The following is a 21,072-nucleotide window of genomic DNA, read 5'->3' as shown; positions in this document are numbered from 1 at the left end:
ATGTGGTTAAACATCTTTTCTTTGACTGGATGAGAATGATTGCTGTCTGGATAAGGGACAACTGTCTCAACTGAATGGTGACAAAACCGAGATACTGCTGTTTGGTTAAGTTCAGTAGCTCTGGTCAACAGACTATTGGCCCTCGGAGCTTGGTGCAGCCCAGTCTCCCAGGCAAACTGTGAAAAAGCTTGATATTAAGTTGGATCAGGCCTTGTCCATGAAAGATCACGTCTCTTCAGTCTGCAGACACAGTAAAGAGGTGATTGCAAGATATTCTTTGTCAGTAGATGGACATTATTTATTTTGGAAAAAGTTAGAGGGATTGTAGGGTCATGCAACAGAAATCTCTTGGGCGTGCAAACATAAAAAAGGATGCAGGAGGACTCATTAGAGTTAATAGGTTTTCTGAAGTAGCACTCATAGGTAATTGTTAGCTTGAGATTGGCAGCTGTTTTGGGGAGTTTCTGAAGGTAGTGAAGTTGCAGAATGACCTTATTTCTATGAGGTTGTTCCAGAGTTTTTCTCTTGTCACTTTCAAGGTGTTGCCTCTGAATCTTGTTAGTCTCTAATTTGGGATAATTATTTTGCACTTGGAAGTGGACCATAGCATAGTTAATATATGCTGAACAGGAAGACTTTTAATAGCTAACCCAATGTTTTTGTGTTAATGGTTTTCCAATCAACAAACCCTGAGTTTTATTTGGTGTTTAATGGTTAGCCAAGATAGACGGGACTTGAAGGAGACCCGATCTTTTTTCTTCAATCAAAAGATAATATTATAGCTCAGTGTTATTTTTTATAATTTTTATAATGGTCCCTCAGCCCGACCCTCTACAATGTCTACATGGCCCCGCTCGCTAACATCGCCAGATCCCACAACCTCAACATCATCTCATATGCTGACGACACCCAGCTGATCCTCTCCCTCACCAAGGACTCCGCCAAGAACAACCTCCACGAAGGAATGAAGGCTGTCGCCGAATGGATGAAGAGCAGCTGCCTCAAACTCAATGCTGATAAGACGGAAGTCCTCATCTTCGGCTCCACCCCCTCCGCATGGGATGACTCTTGGTGGCCTGCCACTCTCGGAGCTGCTCCGACTCCCACCGACCACGTACGCAACCTAGGATTCATCTTGGACTCCTCATTATCCATAACCCAGCAAGTCAACACCATCTCCTCCTCCTGCTTCAACACCCTCCGCATGCTCCGAAAGATCTACAAATGGATACCCACCGAAACCAGAAGAACAGTCACCCAAGCCCTCGTAAGCAGCAAACTGGACTACGGCAATGCTCTCTATGCTGGAACCACGGCCAAAGTCTAGAAAGAGGCTGCAACACATCCAGGACACCTCTGCACACCTCATCCTGGACATCCCCCACCACTGCCACATCACAGACCACCTGAGAAACCTGCACTGGCTCCCAGTCAACAAGAGAATCACCTTTAAACTCCACACCCACGCTCACAAAGCACTGCACATCACCAGACCAGAATACCTCAACTGACGGCTCTCCTTCTACACCCCGACCCGACATCTCTGCTCCGCAGACCTCGCCCTTGCAACCGTCCCATGCGTCCGCAGAACTACAACCGGGGGGTAGATCATTCTCGCCGCCAAAATATGGAACACTCTTCCCACCCCCCTGCGCCAGACCAAAGACCTCCTTACCTTCAGGAAACTTCTCAAGTCCTGGCTGTTCGAACAGTAGCAGCACCTCCCTCCCTTCTAACCCCACCCCTCAGCGCCTTGAGTCCCTAACGGGTGAGTAGTGCGCTTTACAAATTCCTGATTGATTGATAATGTGTTTGTTGGTGAGATTTAGGTATATATCAGTGCAACAGTATAACCTTATTAGGACATCTGCTTGGATCAGTAGTTTTTGGCATAAACTCCTTAAACTGATATTTTACTAAATGAAATTTATTATTGTAATATAACAGAGCTTGCATGCTCAACCAAATTTTTAAACATGGTTTTCAATAGAACGAGTTTTAACAAGTAGTTAGAATTATACCATTATGTTCAGAGAGTCAAATAGTTGTTATAGTTCACCTTTTATGCCATTTGTTTTGTGGTGTGATGTTCTTTACGTTGATTTGTACATTGCTTGAATTTGTGTTTTAAGACTTTGAACAATTGGGGTGAGGGAATTGGTTAAGTGACGGAGGCTTTGAGATTTTTGTATGAGGTGATTTGCTATTATTTAGTGTTACGATTTCTGACTTATCAATGTTTAGGCATAGGGCATTGAGGCTCATTCAGTGTTTAATCCAGAGAAGGCATTCAGTGAGAACTTCAGTGATGTAGTTGTTGCTTCGTTCAACAAGAAATTGTGTGTCATCAGCATATGATTGACATTTAAGGCATGTCATCATATCCATGGGGTGGACTAATGGGCCGATGTATAGATGGAAAAGGAATGGGGAGGAGTGTTGATCTTTGAGGCACTCCACATACCATGACAGTTGACTCTGAGACTTATAGATTTAGTTCGATGTGCTTGGTGACACATTTGTATCTACAGGGTCTGGCAATCTGTGTGACAGGGTGGAGTATGCTCCTACTCCCTCATCAGTCCAAAAGACTTGAATCCAGGATGTAGATGTCTGAAGGAGCATGGGTGGCTACTCCATAGCAAGAAATACCTTCTGATTTGATCACATGGTCTCCTCACATTTATATGTACCAAATTCGGGTCAGACCTGGGTCAGGTGTTTCTTCCATAGAAAAGGGCAGACAGAATAAGAAAGCACCTTTAAGATCTCAAGACGCAATACTTGGCTTGGGCAAGTCCAGCCTCAGGATACAAGGGCAAAAGGCTGTATGCATCTTTACAGTCCACTTGATGAAGCTCGTTTTTCACCCTTTTCTTGTCCCCACGCATGTGTGTTGGAAATCATCTTCTCAGGAGTTTGAACATTTGCTTCTCATGCCCAGCTGCGTTGATGATTTAATCCACTCCAGTTAACTAGGAGCATGGTCTTGCAACCAATGGTCCTTTCTGAAATGCCTTAAGTTATCGAACAGGAGGTAGTTGATCTCGGTTTTTCAGATATTGCATTAGTTCTGGGGGCATCATCAATTGATATCATTTTTAGTGCAATCAGACAATTTGGTGACTGTTGCATAAATGAACAGAAAGGGTGAAATTCACTTTTACTATTTGAGCCTTGTACGATTTCTGTTGTATTTTGTTACACAATGAGTCTTTTATTGTCCTCTCAGTTGTCCCTATTCATTTCCTGGACAATGTTCAGGCAAAAAATCTGAGCAGAGTTTCTCCCAGCTCAAAGGAGATGTTGGTGCAGCAACATTAATACTCCCATCCTTGCTTCTGTACAAGAGTCCTGGATCTGGCACCATAGAGGGCTGATGCCTTAACACAGCAGTGCCCCCGGGAACTGTATGAGTCTTTCACATGTTCAGGTTCATTTTAGGCTGCTAGCCAGCATTTGGGTGGAGACAGGGAAATTTTTCAGTGGTTCTGTTTAGGTAAATTAGATTATGGTTTCTGATCATCTAATGGACTTGAGGTCTAAAGTTTACACTTCCATTGGTTTTGTGCCCCTGCAATCCTCGGTAGCTTTAGCTCCCAAAACACACTCCTTGGTAGTTTTAAATATGAAAAAGTAGGGGCTCGAGTGAAGAGATATTGTTCTGCTGTTTTTTTCTTGTTTCCTTCCTTTCTTCTTTGGTGAAGGAGTAAGCATGACATGGTGGATGTAATGACGAGTGAGTGAAGATGTCAGATGCCGGTTGTTTCACATGTACGACCAATGTTGAACTTGTGCTTCACAAGAGTGTCCATCCTTCTAACAATCAAGAGTATTGTGATGCTCAGACATCATGTGATTACATTTATAAATAATCTTGCATCCCTTTCCACCATGATTGTCCTCTTTCGAGTTTCTGTAAGTCGCACAACTGTAGTTTCTAACACAGTGCACATGGAAAACATCTACTTTCACAAATCCAATGTGACATTTCTGTTCAAACCAACTTTCCTGTGTAAGAAAGCTATGCTGGCTGCAAAGGCATAATGAATACATTAAATTATGCAAGCAGAGAGTAGCCCAATATTTGTAATCTGCATGCGAGAATGTCACTGTGTAATAACAGCAATAGAAGTGAGCTGAACTATCTTCATTTATTTGGCCATATCTAAAAATGTCTAGAAATCAGGTAATATATTTGTGACTTTTCACATGGCAATGACCAGAGTTAATTTTGTCCCACTTATCACATTCATGGATACCGGACAGTTCAACTAGAGGCAGGGTGGTCTCATGGGCTGAGGCCAGGGGAACTCTTCTCTCCAAAATTAACAGACCTGCAACCTGATCGCACCAGAATGCCTTTGTTTCTCACTGTTGGCTCAGGGCCTGGAGAGGGATACCACCTCTTTGGTGTCAGGGTTCTCTGGTAAATGTTTATGTAATTGTTTCCTGAGTTTTAAATAAATAATCAATTGATGTTGCAGCATGTATGCTTTTTCAGTGTTGGCATCGCCGAAGGCAGTGCCTCATAAATAATGCCTGTGGTGAGGAGGCGGGAAATGAGAGTAATAGCCAGATTACGTATGGATAAGAGAAAGACTCTTGGACCTTATCTTCCTATTCATGGTGGGTAAGGCCTGCTCACCTTCCCTGGACTATCTGACCTTTGAGAATGGCTTCGAAAGTTCACGTGGATGTTGGGAATGCCAGTCCCTTCATTAAACCAGCCAGGGCCGGTATGTCTGGCATTTACAGGATTGCTTTAGAGGTTTCTGTCTCGGAGGTGGAGTTAACCTCATTAGTAATAACTATGACGAGGAAAATTAATGCAATGAGTGATGAAGATTATTAATAAATCTGGCATTTCTGGGAATTGTGAGGAAGTTCAGTGTTTCTGCCGTATCAGTCAATCAAATTTATTCAGATTTGCAATAGTTACTACAAAAATATTTCCCCATTGCTCAATTTCTCTGCTGAAACTCATGAATCATGGGTTGCTGATGACAATATTTTTTGTGACGCAAAATCTGTCGCCTGTGACTGAGTCAGTTTCTTATTTCTCAAGTTAATTGCACAATAATTGTTCAGAAATAGCTAGTGCTGCCAATGCATTTCCTTCATCACCCAAATTAGTTTGTCAAGAAAAACAAGAAAATAGATGACATCGTTGGGTTTCTTTCCAAAGAAGTATTCACGTTATTTTTGAATTTACGGAATCGTGGCCCTCAGAGTTAAGATTGAATTACCAGGAAGCCAGTGCTTAATTTGTGCTTGTTGTTTCCGGTGCTGAGCACCAGCACTTATTTTTGAGGGCCAGCGCTTAGTCTTTTGTCTCAAGCATTTGCTGCGAGCAAAAGACACATATGTGAAAGTCGGAAGAAGAGGAACACGAAAAATAGGCTGAAGGGGCAGGGAGTGGCTGTAAATGGATTGAATAGGCCCAAGATGGCTTCAGGATTGCGCTGCCTCAGTATTCCGTGTTTGCACATTTAAATGCAGCAGCCGCGTGTTTAACAGGAGGACTTTGGGCACCCATCAAGTTTTTATTTACAAATTAAGCTCTGCAGTAAGCAGGCTTTAATTGTGAAGATGGAGGGAAGCAACCTGCCTCGGCAACTGCAAGAAACCAGGACATTTTGGCCTTCAGTTATGAAGTGCAGCAAGCCGTTAGCAGGGACTTTTTGACATGTGCGAAAATCATCTTAAAAAGAAAAGTCATATTGTCATTTTTTCACCTTTTGAAACAATTTTATTTTGTTAGGATTGGCTTTGTGTTTATTTAACGTGCCCGTCGTTTGGACACTTGCACTTCCACAGAGTTTGCAATTTGATTTAAGTTACCTCACGACTCAGCCCAGGCAGAATCTCTGTTACTCCAGTGAAACTTCAGATAATTTTGAAAATTTCGTGTTACATGAAATGCGCAAAATTATTCCATGATGCCAATTCGTAATTGTTTAACTTTTAAAAGGCAGTTGTTGTTCACCGCAGTTGTGTTTTATGCACTGTGTTTTTGTTTTTTTTAACTCGAATTGCCTCCTTGTGTCATGGTGAATGTCACAATGCATTTCATGCTAAAATATAGAGCTATATGCTGATTTTGCATTGAATGACATTTTTGCGGATTTTCGAATAACTGCACAAAACAAATTGCACAAAATTTGCACACCCTTAGTCATTACTTTACTAAGGGTCCTGCTTTGTTCCCGAGGTCAGATGTGCCACAGTTTTTAAAGCGGGAGGCTGTTGATGCGTTGCTGGTGCCTAGACTGATGCAATCTTATAATTAGTTTTCCTTATCTTGGAAAGTAAGAGGTCTAACTTAACGTCATGGGTGGCTCAGGCTGCCGAGTTCGCATGAGGTCGAGCCCTGCTAGGTTTCTTTTATTGGAATGAGAGTTGAAATGCAATATTTTTGCTATCCGTACTGCAGCTTCCTCATTGAAGCACATGAGGTGATCAAAACATACCACTCAACTAAGAGTGCCATTTTGTATGGTCATTTGTCGGATGTGTCCTTCTTCTGTGTTTATGCACTGTGTGCGGGACAATTGCACACTCTGGGGCCTCTTCACCTACTGCTATTTGTAGTATGTAAAGTAGTACTGCATTATAACTACTCACATAAAACAAAATGCTATACACAAACATGTTGAGAGCTTCACCTCTCCAGTGATTTCTCTGCAGAGATCTCCACCAACAAGCCAGAGATCTTCAGGCACATAGGTATACTTGTTTATAAATAAATATGGAATGGACTTGGGGCAGTGACTGGAAAATGGGAGCTATTTACTACCAAATGGGAGGGGTTTAGGGAAATTTAATGAGGGGTTTAGGAAGGGGCCTGAACCGGTTTAGGGAGGGACATGCTAACACAAACACCCAGCCACAAAAGAGTTAGACCATGTGTAATCACAAACTACACTTCTAAAGTTAATACAGCAGAAAAGGTCACAAACCAGTAGTAAATGTACTTCAGCCCAGAATTGGAGTAAGTCTAGCATCCAACATGGCCACGTAGAAAATACAGGAGGAAAGGACTTACTATACCATCCTATAGGAAGTAATGTTAAAATAATGTATTTTCACTCGTAAATTTTAAACATATACTAAACCATTGCACTATTTATTTCGGGAGGGATTGCTGGGGCGCGTGCCCTAAGCCAAAGAATGGCTGTGAGGACTCTATCCTTGTGGACCGATATAGTATTTGTTTGGGGAGGGGAGTCTCCTCCCCCAGCCGCATAATTGATCCACAGAGACACAGACCCAGGCCCGATGCAGGGCAGTATCCCAGGTACCCCATCCACTCAAACTCTGGGTTGTTCTTTGCCCATTAGAATGAGGATGGGTGCTGGCTGCAGAGCCAGGGTCCTCCGCTGCAGCCTCCAACAATGCACATAGTTGTTGGGTGCCCTGAGTGGGACCGGGTCACCCACACACAAATGATTTTGAACAATTGCGAAATGAGTTGAGTTGCTTCTCATTTCATTTTCACTGCTCCATCCAGGGAGTGCACCACCAAGAGCGTTTCATTTGTATGTTTTTATCCTTATGACACTAGAAAGGGTAGGAACACCTAGAAGGGTCTGGGCACCACTAAACATTTTTTTTAATGCTTTGTGTGTTGGGGCAAGAGGGATTTGCAGTGAATGTAGCCTCCTCCCTCCCCCCCCCCAGAACATTTTTTAAAAATTGCAGCAAGTCTCCTGGGTCATTGAACACATGACCCCAGAGAGTTTACCCTACAGGGAGTGCAGAATTATTAGGCAAATGAGTATTTTGACCACATCATCCTCTTTATGCATGTTGTCTTACTCCAAGCTGTATAGGCTCGAAAGCCTACTACCAATTAAGCATATTAGGTGATGTGCATCTCTGTAATGAGAAGGGGTGTGGTCTAATGACATCAACACCCTATATCAGGTGTGCATAATTATTAGGCAACTTCCTTTCCTTTGGCAAAATGGGTCAAAAGAAGGACTTGACAGGCTCAGAAAAGTCAAAAATAGTGAGATATCTTGCAGAGGGATGCAGCACTCTTAAAATTGCAAAGCTTCTGAAGCGTGATCATTGAACAATCAAGCGTTTCATTCAAAATAGTCAACAGGGTCGCAAGAAGCGTGTGAAAAAACCAAGGCGCAAAATAACTGCCCATGAACTGAGAAAAGTCAAGCGTGCAGCTGCCACGATGCCACTTGCCACCAGTTTGGCCATATTTCAGAGCTGCAACATCACTGGAATGCCCAAAAGCACAAGGTGTGCAATACTCAGAGACATGGCCAAGGTAAGAAAGGCTGAAAGACGACCACCACTGAACAAGACACACAAGCTGAAACGTCAAGACTGGGCCAAGAAATATCTCAAGACTTATTTTTCTAAGGTTTTATGGACTGATGAAATGAGAGTGAGTCTTGATGGGCCAGATGGATGGGCCCGTGGCTGGATTGGTAAAGGGCAGAGAGCTCCAGTCCGACTCAGACGCCAGCAAGGTGGAGGTGGAGTACTGGTTTGGGCTGGTATCATCAAAGATGAGCTTGTGGGGCCTTTTCGGGTTGAGGATGGAGTCAAGCTCAACTCCCAGTCCTACTGCCAGTTCCTGGAAGACACCTTCTTCAAGCAGTGGTACAGGAAGAAGTCTGCATCCTTCAAGAAAAACATGATTTTCATGCAGGACAATGCTCCATCACACGCGTCCAAGTACTCCACAGCGTGGCTGGCAAGAAAGGGTATAAAAGAAGGAAATCTAATGACATGGCCTCCTTGTTCACCTGATCTGAACCCCATTGAGAACCTGTGGTCCATCATCAAATGTGAGATTTACAAGGAGGGAAAACAGTACACCTCTCTGAACAGTGTCTGGGAGGCTGTGGTTGCTGCTGCACGCAATGTTGATGGTGAACAGATCAAAACACTGACAGAATCCATGGATGGCAGGCTTTTGAGTGTCCTTGCAAAGAAAGGTGGCTATATTGGTCACTGATTTGTTTTTCTTTTGTTTTTGAATGTCAGAAATGTATATTTGTGAATGTTGAGATGTTATATTGGTTTCACTGGTAATAATAAATAATTGAAATGGGTATATATTTTTTTTTGTTAAGTTGCCTAATAATTATGCACAGTAATAGTCACCTGCACACACAGATATCCCCCTAACATAGCTAAAACTAAAAACAAACTAAAAACTACTTCCAAAAATATTCAGCTTTGATATTAATGAGTTTTTTGGGTTCATTGAGAACATGGTTGTTGTTCAATAATAAAATTAATCCTCAAAAATACAACTTGCCTAATAATTCTGCACTCCCTGTATTTTTAAAGCACTCAGAGGCTGGAGCTGTGTGCTCTTCAGGTGAAGTGCTGTGACCTCTTGTGGTTAATTCTGTGGCTGCATTTTGAGGCTTTGAGGCTTGAGGAGTGTAAAAGAAAGACTCAAAGACATGTTAATAGTTGTTTTGATTAAAGATGCTTTATTTAAAATAAATTGGTGACAGTAGTTATTATTAATCATTGCCATGCATTTTCATGGGAATACAATGAAGTATATGGATAGATAAAGTATTATGGTGATTTACTGACAAAGCCAATATGTCTGCTTTATATTTGTTGATGTGCTGACACTTTGGTAAAGCCAATAGTCCTGCCTTTTATTTTTTTAGTATTCTGATCCCTTGCTAAAACAAGTAGGTCTGCCTTACTTAACAAAACACCTGGTATATCATTACTTTGCAAAGGATAAAGTGACATTATAGTTACAGCAGGGGAATTTCCATTGCTTATAATAAATTTACACTCGTAAATTCAGCCTTAGATGTCTTCACCCTCTGAACTGAGGTGATGGAAACATGCAAGTCTACAGTTAGGCGTAAATGTGCACTCAGAAATAGTGAACAGTGAAAATGTGTAGACTTACACCTAAACGGAGGAGTAGATTTACAGCCAAGTAAATCTATACATGTAAATTTACCATTGGGAATGGAATTAAACATTTTGATTGTAACTCGTAGTCTTTCATCTGCTTTCATGGTCTAATGGGTGTTTGAAAATACAGTATAATGACATGTTATAATGTCTAGTGAATCCAAAGTCAATGTTTTAATTTCAAAAAGTTATGTTACATTTTCATCACATTGAATAGAATAATATTTGCATGATGGTCACAGCAAATCAGTATGCTTTTGCATGTACTGTTAATCTGAAATGGTATCACCCTTATTCTAAAATTGCTATTTTCTTTTCCTGGTGTTGATTCGATCATGCTTGTTATAGCACTGATTACTTTAATTTGACAGAATGAGAAATCACTACAGCCCTGCGTTGTGCTGAGGAATAAGTTCCTTGTTTTGTCATTGCCTACTTCATATCCTTGCGCAAAAGCATACCAAAATCAATCAAGAACAAGCTGATAAAATTGATTTATCGTGCAATTGTAATCCTCTAGTTACTTAGGGCATGGGTGAAGGTGAGAAGAGGTGAGCCAATGATTGTGTGTCAGTGTTATTTAGATAACAGGGGAGTACTTCTTAAACTAATGGAGTTCTTGGTTTGGGACTATGGACTTATCCCAGTGTTATAACAAAACTTGAGGGGGCCTCCCTGCATAGTACATGGAGCCCCCCACCTGGACTCAGTCAGGAGCTCTCTGGACAGGGTACTGTGATGAGGGGGACCCCTGGAGCTTGAAGGCCACCCTGCACCACGGGGGCTGTTAGGGCACCACTGACTGATTCCTGGCTTTAAGCATACACTTTTACAAGTTAGGGCTGTGCAGTGCTCAGAGTGTGTGAACCCCACTGATTTCCGATAATTCAGTACTAGCCCATTAAAGCCAGGGTTTTGGCTTTGCCAGTGTTTGTTTCCATTGCATTCTGGTGCTGTCAGTCATACATTTAAAATGTGGAAATCATTTTCTCCTAGCCAATGGGAAGCAGACAAGCTCTACATTATGGTTTGTGAAATTGAAGTATCAGCTCAAATATACACTGTCTTGGTGTACTGCACAGATGCAGGTCAGTAGTAATGTTGTTGCTGAACCATTCACAAATCTTCGAAGACATTGGGGTTAATGTTTACAGAGCCAAAACTGGTGTTCCGTTATAGATGGGGTGCTGCCAACTTTACAGACTAGGGCATACAGCATATTCATACATACCGTGAATCCTTTGGGGTGGCTTTTTAAAATGTGCTAACTTTGGTAATGGAAGTGTTCACTGGTCACCAAAGATCCCTGGGAGAACCCTAGACTGGAGATAAGTGGCCTTCTAAGGTGTTTTAATATAATTTAAAATGTACAATTTATTCTACATCTACTGAACATTTATGCTGATGAATTAATAATGTATTTATTTAGTGCACACTATTTGACCAGCATTACCAGTCAAATGTACTTACAAATCCACTATTTTCTGAAACATTCCTGTGCAAGAGATGCAAACGCCCTTGTAAATCCTTAAATCATACAAAATGTTGACCAGTGCTACTGGTGTTATCTGGTTGCTAATGCATAACATGGCAGTTCAGTGTCCTCAATTCTTCTTCCACACAAATATCCAGTGTCCAGCTCAGTATTTTCTCATCAGGAATCAGGATATGTTAGATAGTTTGCCCCACACTTGCTCCTCCCTGCCATCACTCTTCCATGCTGTCTGCTGAATGGTAGCATTATTCTTTCCTGGCCTCTTGCACATAGCCATAGTATTTGCACCCACTCATGCCTGTGGCAGAAATCATAAGACACAACTTAACGTAACATCCACCGACCAGTCTCCACTCAGCTGGATCCACTTGTCCAATGCATGTCCTGCTTTTGCTAATTAAATCCCTCCACATGAGAAGTTTGAAAACATCTTTAGAAGTTTACAGCTGAAAGGTGTATGAAGCAAAGACATCTAGGACCCGATTCACAAAGAGTTTGCTGTTATTTACTCTTGGTGTACTCTTGGCTTATTGCTAAAGTCCAAAAGTGAAGCAGTGGTAGCCAGAATACGTTAAACCTTCTCACAGTAAAATCCTTGTGATTTGGCCGCTTAGAATTTGTCAAACGTTAAAGCTGCAGACCATATATTCTGCCTGTTAGAAATGGGGTCTCTGGTTGACAGTCAGGTTACCCCCTGTTCAAGCAAGGACCCTCACTCTAGTTAGGATAAAAGAGAATCACCCTCAGCTAACCCCTGCTTACCCCCTTGGTAGCTTGGCAGAGCAGTAGGCTTAACCTCAGAGTGCTGGGCGTAAAGTATTTGTACCAACACACACAGTAACTTAATGAAAACACTACAAAATGACACAACACCAGTTTAGAAAAATATGAAATATTTATCTAGACAAAACAAGACCAAAACGACAAAAATCCAACATACACAAGTCAAGTTATGATTTTTTAAAGGTTTAAAATAAAAAGAGTCTTTAGGTAGTTGTAACAACACACTAGCGCTGCTAGCGTGTAAATGTACCTGGTTTGCGTCAAAAATAACCCCGCACGGGCGGTGTGCGTCGAAAGTAACCCTGCACGGCTGTGTGCGTCGAAAACAACTCGGCACGGCGGTGCGTGTTGAAAAAGCCAGCCACACGACGATCCGAAAGTCCCGCGGCGCAGGGTGCGATCTCTCAGCCTCCGTCAGCGATGCTGCGCGTCGTTTCTCCTGCTCCGGGCGTCGGTTTTTCGGTCGCGTTTCCTGCGGCGTCGTTTCTCAGCTGCGGAACCGGCGTCGCGTCGTTTTCTCAGCCGCGATCGGATTCGCGTCGATCTTTTCTCCGCACGGCGCTCGGTGCGTGTATTTTTGTCCTTAGGCTGCCAGCCTCTCCTTTCAGGGTCCCAGGAACTGGAAGGGCACCACAGAGCAGAGTAGGGGTCTCTCCAGAGACTCCAGGTGCTGGCAGGAAGAAGTCTTTGCTATCCCTGAGACTTCAACAACAGGAGGCAAGCTCTACATCAAGCCCTTGGAGATTTCTTCTTCAAGATGGAAGGCACACAAAGTCCAGTCTTTGCCCTCTTACTCTGGTAGAAGCAGCACTGCAGGAAAGCTCCACAAAGCACAGTCACAGGCAGGGCAGCACGTTTTCCTCAGCTATCAGCTCTTCTCCAGGCAGAGGTTCCTCTTGGTTCCAGAAGTGTTTCCAAAGTTTGTAAGTTTGGGTGCCCTTCTTATACCCATTTTAGTCTTTGAAGTCACCTTCCTTCAAAGGGGACTCACACCTTCTTGTGAAATCCTGCCTTGCCCAGGCAAGGCCTCAGACACACACCAGGGGGTTGGAGACAGCATTGTCAGAGGCAGGCACAGTCCTTTCAGAGGAGAGTGACCACTCCACCCCTCCCTCCTAGCAGAGATGGCTAATCAGGAAATGCAGATTACACCCCAGCTCCCTTTGTGTCACTGTCTGGTGTGAGGTGAAAAACAACCCAACTGTCAAACTGACCCAGACAGGGAATCCACAAACAAGGCAGAGTCACAGAATGGTTTAAGCAAGAAACTGCTCACTTTCTAAAAGTGGCATTTCCACACGCACAATCTTAAAATCAACTTTACTAAAAGATGTATTTTTAAATTGTGAGTTCAGGGATCCCAAACTCCACATGTCCATCTACTCTCTAGGGGAATCTACACTTTAATCATATTTAAAGGTAGCCCCCATATTATCCTATGAGAGAGAGACAGACCTTGCAACAGTGAAAACGAAATTGGCAGTATTTCACTGTTAGGACATATAAACCACATTACTATATGTCCTACCTCATCCATACACTGCACCCTGCCCTTGGGGCTACCTAGGGCCTACCTTAGGGGTGCCTTACATGTAAGGAAAGGGAAGGTTTAGGCCTGGCAAGTGGGTACACTTGCCAAGTCGAATTTACAGTGTAAAAATACACATACAGACACTGCAGTGGCAGGTCTGAGACATGATTACAGAGCTACTTATGAGGGTGGCACAACCAGTGCTGCAGGCCCACTAGTAGCATTTGATTTACAGGCCCTGGCACCTCTAGTGCACCTTACTAGGGACTTACTAGTAAATCAAATATGCCAATCATGGATAAACCACTTACATACAATTTAAACAGGAGAGCATATGCACTTTAGCACTGGTTAGCAGTGGTAAAGTGCTCAGAGTTGAAAAGCCAACAGCAACATGTCAGAAAAAAATAGGAGGCAGGAGGCAAAAAAGACTGGGGATGACCCTGCATAAGCAAAAGTCCAACACGACCCCCTACCAGCCTAAAGCCAGGGGAGAACAATCAATACCTTGATGTACTTCCCTGATTGGGGCGATAGAACAGGGACCCAGGCCCACAACAGCAGGGGCATGTTCCAGTTCTACGCCTTCCTGACTCCAGTTGGATCCCTCTGTCCATACTCTCAGGGCCCACTAAGCTAACCCATGGGGAACCCTTCTCCACATCTACAGACACCATCTGTGCAACACCTAACTTTACTTTGCTCACAGATGTATTGCAATGGGCAGATAGTACCACCAGGGCCAACACAGTGGTGTTGCCCACTCCACCCCCGGGGTGTGACTCTCGTCCTCCCCCCCCCAGGGGCAACTCTGTCCACCAGGACAGCAAGCCACAGTGGCCCCAGACAACTGTCAGGGATGAGAGCCCGACTTCAGGCCTCTCTAACCACTGTGACTGTGGAGAGTGGGGGGTGGTAGCCCCAGGTGCCTGGCACCCTTTGACCACTCTCTCTTCCACCAGGTCAGGGATGACAACCTGACCCTGGTCCTCCCCTCTGGGGCTCTGTAACCTCCCTGCAGAAGCGGCACCCCCAGAGTCAAAAACTGTCAGGGTGCTTGTAGAAGCAGTCCTGCACAATTCTTCCACCAGTGCAGGGATGTCAACCTGCAACTGATCCTCCAACCTGGGGTCTGTACCTTCAGGTTGGACCAGGGCCAGGGGTGAGGCTTCCCTCCCCCTGCCCTCTCTTCTGGGGTCCTGAACCACCCAACTAGGAGTGGCCCCCCCAGAAGACAACATGGTAGGGGCACTGTTAGCAGTAGCCCCTTCCTCCAGGTCAGGGGGGACACCCTTAACCTGGCCTCCCAATCCAGGGTCTGTACCCACAGACTGGATCACTGCCTGGCAAACCAGGACTTCCTGGGGGGCATACCTACCCCCTACCAGGTCAGAGTTTACCCTCTGAACCTGGTCATCCAACCTAGGGTCACCACCCTGTGGTTGAACCACTGCCTGGCACACCAGGACTTCCAGGGGGGCACCCTTACCCCCCTCAAGGGACACACTGTCCCGAAGGGCCACACAAGAGTCTGGCTGGCGCAGGTCCCCTGACCTCTGCCCATCTGACGGAGTCTGGATTCCCCCCAACCCAGAAATGGTCTCACCAAGGTCATTCATGGGGGGCTCTGCTCTCAGAGCTGACCCCTGACCCTCCAGGTTCTCCACTGGGGTCCGCAACCCCCTCTCAACCCTCTGTCTGGACTTCTGCACCCCCTCACTAGGAGTGGTACTGCCAGACACCAGAACTGGTGGGACGCTGGCTACAGCCGCCCCCCCAAGTTCTCCTGACACTGTGGGGTCTCCCTCAACAGATGGCCCTATGGTACAGGCTAGGCTCCCCTCCTGGTGTTCCCGCAGGGAACCCTCCAGGACCTGGGACCGGATCTCGGGCACCTTGGGCCTCAACCCATCCCCATTCCCTCTCCTCTGAGACTGGACATGGGGTCCCTCACCCATCCCACTACACTGGGACCTACCTGGGACACTACAATCCTTCCCTACCTCACCTGGTTGGGAACTACCTAGACCACTCCTCTCAGGAGCACCCCCAAATGCCTCTTCAGACTCTCTGGTACTCACCCAGAAGTCTGCCTCCATTGTAAGCTCCCTGGGGTCAGAGAACTCACACTCCACCTGGTGTTGGCATAGCTCTGGAAAATAAGGACTAGACATATGCTCTCCAGCAATTACATCACTCAGCCCCTCGCATGAATTAACCAAAGTACCCTTCACCCAACCATCCAGTGACTCTGCTTTGACAAAGCACCCCACATCACCCTCCTGAGACTGGTGAGACAGTACCTGACTGTCCCTGACACTCAACCCACACTCTTCTGGGATGTCTTCACACTCCATAACCAGGACTTCTACCTGGGGGGAACCCCTCTCCCTGTCACTCTCACCTAGAGTCAGTAGAGTGTCCCTCCCACCAGTAGGAATATGACTCCCCATGCCAGTTCCCCAATCCACCTCAGGGACCCTGTGCATCACTGGAGCTACCTCATACCCCTGAACCTCCTGGCGTGTGTTAACTCCCTCCTTCAAGTAGGGCACCACCTCTCTGGGCATGTGCACTTCTGCAGCATCACTGGATATACAATTGTTGCTGCCACCATTCCAGCTGGACTCAGCCCTCATGACTTCCAGCTCTTTCAATTTAAGCTCGTAAGCATAAATCATTTTTTTAATCTCTAAGTTCCTCCTCCTTTCTTCCAACTCCCAATCGAGCTTTTTTAGCTCCCATTGGTACTCCCTCTCTGCCTGTCTGTCCTGTAACTCTTCAGGAGTCAGACCCTTGGGTGACACCCTGCCATCCCTCCTGGGGACCCTCCCCCCAGGCGTAACAGGTTCCTCCACTACACCACTGTGTATCCTCTGCACTTCCCCACCCATATTCTCCTCCTCTGTGTGCCCTCCAGCCTTCTTGATTGTCACCCAGGCCCTCTGTGCCTGTTGCAGCTCCCCCTCCCTGGTGGAGCTCTCAGTGGGACAGTCAAGATCTTTAAGGAACTGTTTCAATTGAGCAACTGAGTACTCCTTCAGTTTCTCCATTTCAAACACAGCTCCAACTGTTGCATCTCCAGATTGAGACATGATGGTCACAAGTGCAAAGTTCCAAAAGGCAGAAAAAAATAATTTCCCAATGAAGTAAAAAGAATCAGTCAAGGGATCAGCAAAATCATGGAAGTAGAATAAAAAGAGTCCTTAAGAGAAAAATCAAAAGATCACCAAACAAGTAGTATGTGGTCACGTAGTGGTCTGAGATCAAAACAGTAGTGTACACTTAATTACTGTATGTCAAGTACAAATACAAGTCCAATCCCGACCGCTGGTCACCAATGTTAGAAATGGGGTCTCTGGTTGACAGTCAGGTTACCCCCTGTTCAAGCAAGGACCCTCACTCTAGTTAGGATAAAAGAGAATCACCCTCAGCTAACCCCTGCTTACCCCCTTGGTAGCTTGGCAGAGCAGTAGGCTTAACCTCAGAGTGCTGGGCGTAAAGTATTTGTACCAACACACACAGTAACTTAATGAAAACACTACAAAATGACACAACACCAGTTTAGAAAAATAGGAAATATTTATCTAGACAAAACAAGACCAAAACGACAAAAATCCAACATACACAAGTCAAGTTATGATTTTTTAAAGGTTTAAAATAAAAAGAGTCTTTAGGTAGTTGTAACAACACACTAGCGCTGCTAGCGTGTAAATGTACCTGGTTTGCGTCAAAAATAACCCCGCACGGGCGGTGTGCGTCGAAAGTAACCCTGCACGGCTGTGTGCGTCGAAAACAACTCGGCACGGCGGTGCGTGTTGAAAAAGCCAGCCACACGACGATCCGAAAGTCCCGCGGCGCAGGGTGCGATCTCTCAGCCTCCGTCAGCGATGCTGCGCGTCGTTTCTCCTGCTCCGGGCGTCGGTTTTTCGGTCGCGTTTCCTGCGGCGTCGTTTCTCAGCTGCGGAACCGGCGTCGCGTCGTTTTCTCAGCCGCGATCGGATTCGCGTCGATCTTTTCTCCGCACGGCGCTCGGTGCGTGTATTTTTGTCCTTAGGCTGCCAGCCTCTCCTTTCAGGGTCCCAGGAACTGGAAGGGCACCACAGAGCAGAGTAGGGGTCTCTCCAGAGACTCCAGGTGCTGGCAGGAAGAAGTCTTTGCTATCCCTGAGACTTCAACAACAGGAGGCAAGCTCTACATCAAGCCCTTGGAGATTTCTTCTTCAAGATGGAAGGCACACAAAGTCCAGTCTTTGCCCTCTTACTCTGGTAGAAGCAGCACTGCAGGAAAGCTCCACAAAGCACAGTCACAGGCAGGGCAGCACGTTTTCCTCAGCTATCAGCTCTTCTCCAGGCAGAGGTTCCTCTTGGTTCCAGAAGTGTTTCCAAAGTTTGTAAGTTTGGGTGCCCTTCTTATACCCATTTTAGTCTTTGAAGTCACCTTCCTTCAAAGGGGACTCACACCTTCTTGTGAAATCCTGCCTTGCCCAGGCAAGGCCTCAGACACACACCAGGGGGTTGGAGACAGCATTGTCAGAGGCAGGCACAGTCCTTTCAGAGGAGAGTGACCACTCCACCCCTCCCTCCTAGCAGAGATGGCTAATCAGGAAATGCAGATTACACCCCAGCTCCCTTTGTGTCACTGTCTGGTGTGAGGTGAAAAACAACCCAACTGTCAAACTGACCCAGACAGGGAATCCACAAACAAGGCAGAGTCACAGAATGGTTTAAGCAAGAAACTGCTCACTTTCTAAAAGTGGCATTTCCACACGCACAATCTTAAAATCAACTTTACTAAAAGATGTATTTTTAAATTGTGAGTTCAGGGATCCCAAACTCCACATGTCCATCTACTCTCTAGGGGAATCTACACTTTAATCATATTTAAAGGTAGCCCCCATATTATCCTATGAGAGAGAGACAGACCTTGCAACAGTGAAAACGAAATTGGCAGTATTTCACTGTTAGGACATATAAACCACATTACTATATGTCCTACCTCATCCATACACTGCACTCTGCCCTTGGGGCTACCTAGGGCCTACCTTAGGGGTGCCTTACATGTAAGGAAAGGGAAGGTTTAGGCCTGGCAAGTGGGTACACTTGCCAAGTCGAATTTACAGTGTAAAAATACACATACAGACACTGCAGTGGCAGGTCTGAGACATGATTACAGAGCTACTTATGAGGGTGGCACAACCAGTGCTGCAGGCCCACTAGTAGCATTTGATTTACAGGCCCTGGCACCTCTAGTGCACCTTACTAGGGACTTACTAGTAAATCAAATATGCCAATCATGGATAAACCACTTACATACAATTTAAACAGGAGAGCATATGCACTTTAGCACTGGTTAGCAGTGGTAAAGTGCTCAGAGTTGAAAAGCCAACAGCAACATGTCAGAAAAAAATAGGAGGCAGGAGGCAAAAAAGACTGGGGATGACCCTGCATAAGCAAAAGTCCAACACTATTCTTCTATTTTGTCATGGATATATGTATATGTAGGTATGTATGTGGCATTTCTATAGTGCAAACCTAGCCAAAAGGCAGCAGTGTCATTATTTTCTACATACCCTTAATGCTTTACAATGATAAGTGAATATATTATGTTGTTGTAAATTAAATCTCAAATGCCTTACCTACCTAGCCATAACTCAGTACTGTAAAATGGACGGGGTTGGGGAAGAAACATGTATAATTGATCAATTCTGATCAATGGCTGACACTAATTGAACATAAGTCAATACATTTGGAAAAGTTTTGTTGGTGTACGTAATTCCTTTCACCTATTTTTACGCCAAACCTGTTCTAAATCCTCAAGTCCAATGAGTGGAGGTTGATTCTGGCAGTTTCAGCATCATTGACAATGTTGACTAGGAGGGGAGCCATTGCCAACAGGCTGAAATCGACATGTCGGAATGAATTTCTTCTTTTTTCTGATTAAGCCCACAACACTGATTCCTGTGGGTTCCTTAAAAGTATATTCTGTCCCCATCCACAGTAATCTTTACCTTCATCAATTCTGTCTTACATTTGCAATTTTGCTATTAATTTCTTTGGGCCTCATTATGAGTTTGGCGGAAGGGATTACTCCATCACAAACGTGACGGATATCCCATCCGCCGTATTACAAGTTCCATATGATATAACCGTACTTATAATATGGCGGGCGGGATATCCGTCACATTTGTGATGGAGTAATCCCCTCCGCCAAACTCATAATGAGGCTCTTTATCTTTTCCACCCACTTTGAATTGCAGTTGGACAAATATGGATATCTGCCCTAACTGCAGTAGCTTGATAACATAGATTATCATTCATGGATGCAAAAAAACAGCCATACTCTCAATCCACTCCAAGCTGGTTGTTGTCTAGCTCATCAATATCAGAATTATTAGTCACTGGGCCATGGCCATTTAAATTTGGCCATCGATTGACTTGTCTCAACTGTTGGAGATCTCAGCTTACTGATCAATATATTCTCTTACCTGGTCTCCCAACAAGATTCAGTGGTTGCACCCCTGCACTGACTCTTCCTTTTCCTACATTTACCCCACAAGGCTGGTGTGGCCACCAAAATTCTAGCTTCTCACCCTTACTATGCGATTAGTTATTTTCTGTGAGTCACAGAACTTCTGCAGTTGGTTCCACTGGCATAGGCCTGCTTCTTAACAAAGCTTAAGAGAATGAGACAGATCTCAATGTGTTCCTGTTACTGCATGCCCCCAGGTGTATGCAGGATAACTACCCCGTTATAGTACATAAGGTCGCCCAGTCAGGGATCCTAATTTTGTAATGATCCATTTTGCTCACTGCATCTTCAACTACCTACAATATGTGGTCATCTCAAATTTGAAAGTACCCGATTCTGTTTCCTGGAACTCTATCTTCCTTTGTGTATTGAAACTGGAGGCCATCCAAGGAAAGTGAATGCATGTTCCTGGTATTCATCCATGAACACTTTTCAATGTACAACTTGATCTTCTGCGAAAGACATGACACATTCCACTTTCCCACCTTGAAGATTTATCTGCACCACCCTGCCTTTCTAATAGATATTTTTTTAATTCTTTTACAGGTTTACTTCGGGATTTCCTGAACAATTCATCATCCATCAGTACTTCTCAGGTAAGCTGTTCTGAAGAAGGATTATATGATTTGTTGCACATCTTCAATTAATATGAGCGTTCATATGACAGATTCCTCTCCGGCTGGCTTTCAGTTGCAGTACATGCTGGAATAATTGCTATGGGAACCTTACAGTCATGGGCGTCCGCATGGATTAAGGTACAGCTTGGTGTGTACGCTCACAGTGCAGCGTAACACTACAACTGCCATAG

The 21,072-nt window shown here is 44.7% G+C and overlaps 1 protein-coding gene across 2 annotated transcripts in view; it reads left to right on the top strand.

Annotated features, from left to right (window-relative positions):
• PROM2 (prominin 2) overlaps positions 1 to 21,072 on the top strand; it is a 409,319-nt gene that overhangs the window by 72,949 nt on the left and 315,298 nt on the right. For both annotated transcript variants that reach the window (XM_069214431.1, XM_069214433.1), the window contains exon 2: positions 20,811 to 20,860. In XM_069214431.1, the coding sequence (XP_069070532.1) occupies positions 20,811 to 20,860 (50 nt within the window). The remainder of the gene's footprint in view (positions 1 to 20,810; positions 20,861 to 21,072) is intronic.

The sequence above is a fragment of the Pleurodeles waltl genome, chromosome 11 (assembly GCF_031143425.1).
Source record: "Pleurodeles waltl isolate 20211129_DDA chromosome 11, aPleWal1.hap1.20221129, whole genome shotgun sequence".
Lineage (NCBI taxonomy): Eukaryota > Metazoa > Chordata > Amphibia > Caudata > Salamandridae > Pleurodeles > Pleurodeles waltl.
This window is presented reverse-complemented; position numbering and strand designations above follow the sequence as displayed.